This window comes from Nematostella vectensis, chromosome 12 (genome assembly GCF_932526225.1).
Source record: "Nematostella vectensis chromosome 12, jaNemVect1.1, whole genome shotgun sequence".
NCBI lineage: Eukaryota > Metazoa > Cnidaria > Anthozoa > Actiniaria > Edwardsiidae > Nematostella > Nematostella vectensis.
This window is the reverse complement of record NC_064045.1, coordinates 9485680-9497188: the sequence shown is the minus strand read 5'-3', so window position 1 is coordinate 9497188 and position 11509 is coordinate 9485680. Positions and strand designations below refer to the sequence as shown.

Genomic DNA, 11509 nt, shown 5'->3' with positions numbered 1-11509 from the left:
GTCTTTATTCCCTGCGGTGAAACGTTAATTGACTCTGAAACTAAAAATGCCTATTGCCGAATTTGGCAAACATTCTGATCGTTCTTTTCAAAGACAGGAAGAGAGAGAACAAAATAACAGCAAGTGTCAAAGGCCAACTATCTACGACTTGTAATGATATCGCAGTGTGATTTACGGAGTTGTTTTTTATAAGACAACTAATACAATTTAAAATGGAAACAGGATGGAAGTTTTCGTACAAAGAACCCCGACTTTCAATTTGTAAGCGCTGCGGGCGTTCAGCATATTTCACCTTCGACTTCTTTGACATAATTTACTATAAATTGATAATGGGGAATTCTCGGTGCTAAAAATAATCCAAATGGAGCGGGTTTTTTTCGCGTGGAATCGTTTATTCGTCAACTGTTTTGTATTGTCTACTGAGAAGGTAGATGCAGGCTCAATGTCTACGACTTATCTGGACAGTACATTCTGTGCATTTTGTCGAGCAATATCAGAAAAACGCTAATCGTCTTTTTGTGTCTCGGGGAAATATCAGATGCTCTTGTAAAATATACTCTGTTTTTATCTCTCGATTAGCATGCCTAATTCCCAGCTTTTTATTGTCAATATTGTTTCTTCGGATGTCATTGGTGAGAACGCATAAAAAGAGAATTAAGGCGACTCCACAAAAGATCCGTGACAGCTATATCTTCGCGACATGAAACCCATAGAGGAAACTTCAGAAATGGGTTATTTTTGAGTGACGGCTGCCAATCTTGAACTGTAGCGAATAGTAGTGTAATTGTAGGTAATCGTTAGTGAGTTGCTGAGAGAGCGGTAGTCAGTATGGCTGCAATGCGCGAGTTTCCCGCGTGTGACGTCACAAGTCTGGTGTATTTGGGCGCAGATGTTCGTTCAGTACACTGTGCCAGTGAAAGTGACGTTCTTGCGTCCGTGGTTCGTTCACCGACTCCACAAATCGGGACGAATTAAGCAAAAACGCACCCTTGTTTAGGTGATTGTGGGCGAATCCCGCTGCCGCCGTTAAAATGGTGTGACCCGAATGGGACAAGTAAACTTGCTGCTCACTTTTATCCACCACGGTAAGCTAGGAACATTTGTCATTCACTCTCAATGTAGACTAACGATCATCAAAACCAAAATTCATTTGGTTTCAAATTTACACGGAATAAATTAAGCGATGTCGCTTTTCCCTGATTTGACTTTTACTTTAAAACGAAGTTCGAAAAGAGTACTGATTATTTTGATATGATCAAATTTTCAATATGAATTTTAGGTTATTCTTGTAGCATACATGTTTGTAGAATTAATAGTCATAGAACAAAGTAATTTAGCAAGGTATCTTCTAAGCTGGTGCTCATGAAGTTGTCTCGAGCAGCATAAATTTCCAGGGCAGGGCAAGTTTTGAGTCTTTCTCTTCTTGTCCAAGCGATACACTTGCACAAGCGTCAGCAACTTGGATCACACTCACGCTATCGCATTAAATCTTTGGTTGTTGAGACCTTGGCTAATACTACAAACGGTATACAAAAACGCTAAATCATTTAGATTTTCATTTTTATTCCCGTGCATGGAAAAATGGACATCAATCGTGCGCGCAAAGTGCGCGAGCTTTTGAAGTGTCGAGAAACAAAGAAAAGTAATGAACCAAGAAGTGAGCACTGAAGCGTTATCGAGTGCAATGGGAGCCGCATTTGGAACGAGCTGACATGCAAATTAAACACAAAAACCCTACATGTATTAAAGAAAACGCAAGAAGATTTGACTATAAGATGCTTACATTTTTCCAGGTTTTCTCCCAATCGCCCAAGGCTTTCTTCCAGTGAACGTAACATCATCAAGGTTGTGTTTATTCGTTACCGTGGAAAGGCTATTTGACAATATTTTGAGCCACATTAAGTTAAAGCACCCGTTCACACTTCCAGCTAGCAGCGTATAAACAAATATTATCATAAAAATCACAAGGAAAGGCGATCTCTTTGCTGGCTCCTTTGAGTGCTAAAATCAAGGACACTGTTCACTGTATTCTTTCTTCAATTATACCAATTCTCCAATATAGCTAGACTCGATAATCCGTACCATTCAGTATAATGAACAGCTACAGTGAATTATGGATTGGCGGTAAAACAAGAATTCCGTACACTGATCTAAAAAGCTTAATGGAATATATAGTTCTTGCCAGAATTCCCTGCCCACGCTGCCGACTTTATTCTTTCAATTTCCCTTCACCGCATAATACATCTTAAGTGGAAAAACGAAAACCCACCCTACATCACCGCTAGTAATGGTACAAATAGTTTTGCCTATTAAAGTGTTGATTTGAATCTAGAATCCAGAAAGCAAGTCTTGACATTCTTAAAAAAATTTTTTTTCAAATCTCTTTTATCTTTGTCAGAAGATTGTTTTTACTCTCTCAGGCTCACCTATTATGTGTTCTGGATTCGTTCCGTTACCCCTAGATTCAGCTTACGAGTAAAAAGCTTTACCCAAACCTATTATTACAGTTCCATTATAATTTGCGAACTACAGCGTTCTGTCCTTTACTCTTCGATCCAGAATCACATTGCAGATATTTACTCAAACGATTCCAGGTGAATATAAGGTAGCGGAGAAGGAATTTATCAGCGAAATTTATAGTTTGCTGGAGCAAAGACAGGTGAAATCAAGAAAAACGCACCCACTAATGATAATTTCAAGTGATCAAGGAAGCTGTTCGTTCGAAGAATTACGCGTCTACTTTTCTCACGAAACCTTTTATCAATTACAATTCTACTAATCGTGGCATAAAGTGTTTTCTGTTTTGCTCTTTTAGTCATTATATTTAGCTTTCGCTACTTTTTGCTCAAAATATTTTAAAATTTGAAATAACCGTCTATCAAGTTGCTGTATTTTTATCCTAGACATTATTTCTCGCTTTTTGATGTGTTATGATCTATTTACATCAAGCTTCCTTCCCCGATTAACATACATTTACTCGTGTGTACATAAGTGAAAATATCTCCTAATAATTCCCAATTTGTGGGTGCAAGCGCGCACAAACAAATATTTAAACACTCTACTCAAAATAATTATATTTGAAAAACGCGGGAATTTTTACCCCTTGCAATGGCTTTTCAAGCTAGCCAGGAGCAATAATAGCAAATCCCTGCCGCCAAGTAATAGTGAAAAATGGTGATTGGAAAGTTTAGTTTAAAACTCATCAGTGAGGTGGTGATGATTTTAGTGATGTTGTGTGATAAACAGTAATTATTTTTAATCAGCAGAGCTCTTCTGCTTCTGTTTCATATGGTACTCGCTTTCTTTTTTTAGCAATGGATCGAGTTTTTTGGGCGATGATATTTTCTTCGAAAATGTTAATCATCGCTTCACCACTAGAATTCGGATTCGATGCCTTTGACGGCTGCTCCTTAACATCCTTTTCCTGAGGGGCATCATTAAAAAAAAAATCAATCTTAATTCTTTTAAAAGCGCAATCGTTATAGATGGCGTAAACATTCGAAAGGAAAAAATATCTTTAACAATTTCTCTAGAAAAAAGGAATAGATGAAACGTTAAGATTTTTCAACGTCGCTCCTTTTGCTGCTGTTGTTGTTGTTGTTCTTGATTTATCAAAACAATCATGTTAACGCTCACTTTAAACGTTACAGAAGTTTAATGATATAAACATAAGTAATTTTTTTTAAAACATTATCATTTATTGATAGCACAATATTAAGAAAATGAAAGGTATGTTTAAATAAACCAGGAGAAATGATAATCAAATCGCGGCGGCCTTGTACAACAAACAAACCACACAAAACAAACAAGAGGTCATCTTCAAACTGTTGTTTGCTTTTATGGAAATAACGTTTAAGATTTAAGAAATGATAAAGTCAATTTTTAGGTCGGTTAGGGGATATCGTCCTTTTTCACACAGAGTTGTAGTAGGCCTCGAATTATTGGGGGAGCGACACAGAAACAGCTAAAAGAAAACATGGGGGCACAGCCACGCCCCTACTACTGGTCCTTTTCTTATGATTATTGAGAATATTAGGGGGAGCACGTGCTTCTAGAGTGCTCTACCCCCTACTGCGAAATTGTATAAATATAATTGAATAAGGAGCAGTTTAACAAAAGAACTTCATAGCTTGATTTCTTAAGAACGAGTTTTTTTAAATATTTATGACACAAAATTTATGTAACAAGTTTTGAATAAAAATATTTTTTTCTAAAATAATATCTTTTTACTAGTTAAGCCGGAAGTGCACTTTTTAGGGGACAGTTGGGTAAGGGTAGTTTTTTAATATTCAGTTTAGTTTTATCTCAATAGCATCATGGCGCCAAAAAAAATCACGCAAATGAGATTTTCTGTTCAAGATTTGTGTGTGCGCTTTTGCATCTAGATATTACAAGTCATATACCTGCCGTAATTTAGAGCTAATAATACTGTTAGACAATCGTCCGGCAGAATATGGGGCTTCATCTGTAAATGCATTAATATCAATCAATGGCTGTCGTTTTTTTAAAGTGGTCTAAAAGAGCCTGGTGCGAGCGCGCGGGAGACCTGTGATATTCTAAAACGATAGGAACTGGCTCCATTTCCAAGATGGCTGCCAGCAAAATCGTAGTAAACACGACTTGCTGCAAGTTTGCGTGAACATTCTCGACTTACAAAGTTATAGAGCGACAAAAAAAGCGAAAAAATGATTGAGGCGGACTCACAAATATGGTATGCAATGCCTAACAAGGAAATGAAATCTTTGTTTATTCTACGCGATAAAGCCTGAATGTGTTGATATAAAGGGTCACTCGACATTTTTACGTTGAGCACGACGGGGTAGCTTGGAGATGATGAGCAAACAGCATGCTGGGACGATTTCTGAACATTGCAGACATGAACATTGATCTTTCAAACTTTAGTGTTGACAATCTTGAAACCCATTCATAAAATGTCTGCTGGAAAATGCTGGGACGCAATTCCACATGTTGTAAACATATCGGATGTGGTACTGAATGAAAGCTAGGAAACGGTAGGTTTTGTCAATTCTGCTCCCGGGATATCTTCATTAGTTAGATTCACAACATCAACATATTGAAACAACTCGACCCAATCCCCCGCGCAACGTAAGAATGGCGAATACGCGACACATAAGACGGGGGGGGGGGGGGGGAGGGGGGCTTCAATACTTAATACTAATACCACAATCCTTGATATCATGTCAAAATAATCGTGTAAAAAATGCCAGCATTTGGCCAACCGTAGAAGAGAAAACGAATGTCGGGTAACATTAATCTGCATAATTTAGCGTCTTTAAAATACCGGACAACATAAAATACCGGAATACCGCAGACCCTATGCAAGCTTGGACAGATATAAAATATTTTGTGACGTTTATACTTTTCTTCTCAGAAAATTTTAAGAGAGGTCTGGGACTAATGGGATTATCTGGGAATTAAAGCCGCAGTTTACTTCTTCTTTACTAAGTTTACTTCCGGAGGTCCGACGGAAACCTCAACCGTTAAAAGACAAAAGAATCTATTCAAATCCGAAATATTTAACAGGCCATCCACTCTAAATTATCAATCACATCCTCAAAAAGACTTCCAATAGACACACTGCTTTCTATATTTTTAAATATTTTTCGTGTTTTCCGTTAAAAATAAATGGAGATTCTTACGTAATCGACCGGAAGTAAACTGGTGACAATGCGGCTTTAAGGAGAATAAGGATTTTTGGGACCAGAACGCTTTGCTGTATTATTAATTATGTTATTGAATTATCAGAGTTGTAGCTACTCCCCACCCCCTACTCCCCAAGCAGGTTGACTCTAATGCGCAAACTAGATGTGTATGGCATTATAGCGCCCATGAAACTATTTGGAGGACTAAGTAAGGGCCCCAGACCCTCCCCTCCCCCCCAGCATATTTACTCTAGTTCGCAAACTAGATGTGCAATGTTAACATTATAGCGCCCATGGAAATATTTAGAGATTTAGAGGACCAAAGTAAGGGTCCCACCCTTCCCCCCCCCCCCCCCCCCCCCCCCGCCCCAGCATATTTACCCTTAGATCGCAAACTAGATGTGTAACTGGTAACATAGCGCCCATGAAGCTATTTAGAAGATTAATAAGGACCCCTACCCCCAGCATATTTACCCTAGTTCGCAAACTGGATGTGCAATGTTAACATCATAGCATCCCTGAAACTATTTAGAGGATTAAGTAAGCGCCCCCTACCCCTACCCCCTGTAGATTCTCCCTCGTTCGCAAACTAGATGTGCAATGTTAACAACATAGCAGCCCTGAAACTATTTAGAGGATTACGTAAGCGCCCCTATCCATACCCCCATTAGATATACACTAGTTCGCAAATAGATGTCGAAATGTTAACAACATAGCACACCTGAAACTCTTTAGAGGACTAAGGAAGCGCCCCTATCCCCATTTGATATTCACTAGTTTGCAAACTAGATGTCGAAAAGATAACGACATAGCAGCCCTAAAACTCTTTAGAGAACTGGTAAGGGCCTCCGGAGAACACTTCTGTGAATATTCTGGCATTTGCACTCGTATGGATGTCAAGAGTCCATTTACGCGATGGACTACATCCTGATAATGACGGCAGATGTCGTAATCATGTTTTCCCATTCGAGACAGCTTAATAAATATCCTGGCAACTGGAAATATACTGAGACACATGGAGAAACCTGTCAGAATTGTGGAGGACTTACAAAATGTTAAGATTCGAGAAGTTGTGGGTATTCAGACAAAATAAGATTCTAGATTTCGGGCCACTTTTCCGTTTCAATACGCTTGCGTATGTTGACTTGTGATGATGATTGTGTCGATAATGTTTATGATTATGAGGATGATGGCGCTGTAGATGATTAGAACGCTGATGCTGGTGACGACGACGATGACAATGATGAAGACAATGATAATGACGATTATGATGATGATGATGATGATAATGACGATTATGATGATGATGATGACGACGACGACGATGATGATGATGATGATGATGATGATGATGATGATGATGATGATGATGATGATGACTATGATGATGATGATGATGATGATCATGACTATGATGATGACTATGATGATGATGATGACGATAATGATGATGATGACTATGTGATGAGAACGAAGATTATGATGATGATGATAATAACCCTACGCCAGGGATGTATCTAGAGCCTGTTTCATTTCCGCCTTAGAGAAGGCGTCGGGCTTATCACCATATTACATATATATCAAGGGGTTTGTTACTAGACCTTGGAGCTTGTGTCGCCCAAGGGCTCATTTCAAAGCAAATGTTCTCATCAAAAATCAAATCACTGTGATATTGCAACGATAAAGCTGCTCTCAAGAATAATATAGTTTGTATTCTTTGTATGTGCTGTCATCAGGTGTGGCGCTTGAGTTTACTTGGATAATGAATTGTACTTCTTTCTATATTTGCCTATTATTCAAAGGCTCTTGTTTTCCAGCGGCCAGAAAAAGAAAAACACGCGTTAACACGGTTTCCTGAAAGTATACGTGGAATTTCTCGACGCACTAATTTTTTTCTTTTATCCTTCTTTAGCTATATTCTCTTCGAAAAATCAACGGTTTCCAAAAAAAATTTTGGCCTGTTTGATATGGCCAATATTAAGCTGGCTACATATATCACATAAAGTCGATTTATACCCCCGCCAGTCCCTCTCCTAAACCATCTGCCTAACGATAGCTATAATCTTATAGTTGAGGTCCAAAATGTCCTATTAAGATTATTGATCATGTCTAGAAATGTCTCTTCTTTATACTAGACATTAGTAAATCAAAGATTGACCTGTAAAACGAATATAAATGCACATATAAAGACGACGGGCTCACTGTGTCATTCACGGATGATGAACACAGTTACTGTGTTTTACAGTAGACAATACTATCTGTTTCATTTGTGCTTTTTGTCATCATTGTCCAGTTTCGCCTTTGAAAAAAAAAATATATATTCACCATTTTCTAATCATGGTTTTGCCGTTGAAGATAATATATTCACCATTTCTAAGCATGATTTTCCCAATATATGCTAAGAGCCGTCTGATAGCAGTATTTTATGTGAAATACCACAGATAGAATTGGGATAAGTAAATTGTATATATATATATATTTTTAAACTATTGCATTGTAATATATATTTCGAAGTTTGTTACCTAGATCAAAAACATAAGAAAGTCGCAGAATTATTGAATACATAATAAAAGCAACCACCCGCTCACACTCGAGCCTAAAAAGCTTGTATTCTTCTTTACTCTCATCCCCTTAATTTCACAAAGAACGCCCTTAGCTCCTCCTTATCTCAAAACGACGCGCATGGACCTTAAAGGACGTAAAAAACCTTCCAGCAATTCTCGACCCCGCTGGATGCGCAGAATTCTCATTGATGATAATCTTTATTTCAATTCGGTTATTGAATTTCAATAAAAAATTAATTGACTCAAAAGCAACTTACCGTATTCAATGTTTCGTCCCTAGTAATTTCTTGTCATCTCATTTCTTATTTGATCGTCAGGATCTCGTTTCCTCTTATCGAGACTGCGATTTCGATCTCTCAATTTCATTTAAAGATTTGAAATTTTGTATTGTCCGTTTTAATTTGACAGATGGCCTTTGGGACATTTTATTAACTCTTGAAAAATATTATCTTACACGAGGTTGCCTTTCTTCTGTATTAAATTCTTTTCTTACTCAAAGAAACCCCCAGCGGAAGGTATTTTCAAAAGCAGAGAGGTAAATGATAGAAAAGCTTTTAAACTTTGACAATCGTCATAATTAGCAGCGTCAACAAATGTATTCAAAATCGCAAAAAAGTATATCGCCGATTTAGTGATTCCTCTCCTGAATTAAATCAGATAAGCCTAAACAGTCGCTTTATATCTAATATGATTCCCTAGGATTGTCAGATGGAATTTATAGTTTTTGTATAGCGGTGATTGCGTTGAACGGCCTCCAATTTGAAGGTCACAAGTCCCCAGGGATTCTCTGAATTTAGCCATTATACCGTCTATTGTTATTGCTGGCTGTGTAGTGTTACGTTGGAATACCTAATCGATTTTAACTTTATTACAATCTGTGCATTCCTTTTACAGATCCTAACAGTCAGGCTACTCATCTATTGGGACCGGCAATGAAACCTAAACGACCATATTGCCACGAGACTCGATAACATATCCAAGCTCCGGTAATCAACAGTGCTTTTGGAAGCCGTGTTTGCTACGCTGTTAGTTCAATAATCCACCAAGTTTGGCGGCTAGAGCTCTACCGGTCCATCCACCGTGACCCGGGCATCACATAAGGCGACAGGGTTAACTGAAATCTTTACGGGTTTTGCAGTTTCGAGTGGATTTTTGCCGGTAGTTTTGCCAATTGTTATAAGGTAACAGGCCGTTCAACCACAGTGTGTGTGCAATCATATTACAGCGAGGTAAAGTCAACTGTACGAAAGTCTTCGACATTGTTGATGCCTTCGACAAGGGAACGGAAGCAACTCAACTGTTTCTACTCTAACAGGGAACACAGCATTGTAATTAAGAAGGAAGGTTAAGATTGTGTGCTGGTTGGCCATGCGAGTTAGGGAAAAGTCGCGATGGCTTAGCTCGTGTCGCTCACTACCTTGGCTCACCATCTTGATATTGACCCTTCAATGCTCACTTTCACATGGTAAAGAATTTAAATTAGGACTCCTTATACCCTTCAAAAGGGTTGCAGCTCTGTTTGGAGATGATTTCAACAAAGGAGAACATTTTGCTGGTGCTATTACGGTGGCTGTGGACGAAATAAATACAGATCCTTCATTACTACCGGGCCATAATATATCATTTACTTGGAAAGATACAGAATGCGAGGAGTTGATTACATTGAGAGAACAGTATTCCTTACTGAATTCTCAAGTCTCAGCCTTTATTGGACCTGGTTGTTCCTGTAATACAGCAGCTAGGAACGCTGCAGCCTTCAACAAACCTATGATATCATACGTAAGTAGAGCACTATTCGAGTTATTGTGCATTTGTTGTGTAGGGCTTTGAGTCAACTGACATGTCGCGAGTGGATCGCAAACATGGTCTTTCACTCTCGTGAATTTGACTCGTCCCATCTTGAAACGCGTCAAATTCACGCGACAAGGCTTAACTATATCGTGAGACCTTCTCACTCAAAGGCTATTGAGGGTATGGGCTTTATTGGTCTTCGAATATCAAAATTAGATACGCGAATTAGACGAGTTTAGGGTTTAATACTCGCGCGGTTTTCATGACCTACATTATGCACTGCTACTACCATTTGAAAAAAAAACTACCACGATAACGTTGCCGCAGACTTTTTTGCGCGAGTTATACTAAGTATCAAGAGAAAGCTGCGTTTTTGAAGTTTATTTATTTCTGTTCAATAACAAATCGTTTGTTGATAGTGATCAGGGAAATTTAGTATTTATCGGTTGGTTTATTTTATCCGTACTCTGCAAGTCAATGTCATATCTCATGCTTTTGTCCATCATTCCTTATAATCCGCTTCTAGAAAGCTGTGAGAAAAACAGATCTTATTTAGTTGGATTCGTAATGAATTACCGTTAGAGAAAAGGTAATTCTTACAAGAACCTTTTTCTCATAATGACATTCGTGGCTATTACATATTTATATAAACATAAAACGCTGCAAGCGATTATGTTTGGGCATTTTGTGTGTTTTTCTCTAGTGTGAATATTATAATAAGCGTCAACGATAAATTCTCCGTTTTCCCAAGTTTAATAGTTGTATTATAGGAGTCATGCTTCTGGAAATTCAACATTCTGAGAATTGTTTATATTATATCCTCATGGGGTCGGCTTCCCACTTAGAATTAGCATTTAGAAAAACTACAATGTGTACGGGTTTTGTGATACTCTGTAATTATAGACCGGAAATATTCCATCAATCACTTCACCTAGTAGTGCGAGGGCTGGAAGTCTTTGTTGATATTATATTTTGGTGTCGCGATCATTTGTTATTGAATCTGTCGGACGGCCTTTTAGAATCCTTGAAAACAGACTTGGCATTATTTTTTTTACTCGATGCATATTGATATCTCAAGCTTTCAGTCTTTAAGGACGCTTTTAGGACGTGAAAGCTCTTGTCTTGTTGTGTTTGTGGAATTTGATTAAACGTTTCCGAACCATTAGGGAAACAGAGAGAAAATAAATCTTGTCTATTTTTTGCACCTTTTTGTAATATCAATCGTCGCCTCCCATTGACCTGTTTTTGATACATTCCTAAAAGGATATTGGTCTCGAAAACTGAGAAATGTTATTTAGAAATAATATTGTGATTAAATTTTGAGTATCCCTAAAATACCAAGGAATATTTACTTTTAAGAACAAGTTATTACTACCGGAAGTAATCGAGGCAATAGAGTGTTTATTACGGCACATTATAACATCAAGAACTCATTTCACGAGCTGTAGATAGAATACCTTTTAGTAGGACAGATTAGCTTCGGGAATCTGT

The 11509-nt window shown here is 38.0% G+C and overlaps 1 protein-coding gene across 7 annotated transcripts in view; it reads left to right on the top strand.

Moving 5' to 3' along the window:
- The first annotated feature begins 874 nt into the window (after window positions 1-874).
- LOC116609247 (atrial natriuretic peptide receptor 1-like) overlaps window positions 875-11509 on the top strand; it is a 33979-nt gene continuing 23344 nt past the window's right edge. For 5 of the 7 annotated variants that reach the window (XM_048720083.1, XM_048720084.1, XM_048720082.1 and 2 more), the window contains exons 1-2: window positions 875-1085; window positions 9122-10006. In XM_048720083.1, coding sequence (XP_048576040.1) covers window positions 9596-10006 — 411 coding nt within the window. In that variant the 5' untranslated portion in view covers window positions 875-1085; window positions 9122-9595. Of the gene's footprint in view, window positions 1086-4590; window positions 5013-9121; window positions 10007-11509 lie in introns of those variants that run through there. The other 2 variants (XM_048720080.1, XM_048720081.1) reach the window with 2 other exon arrangements.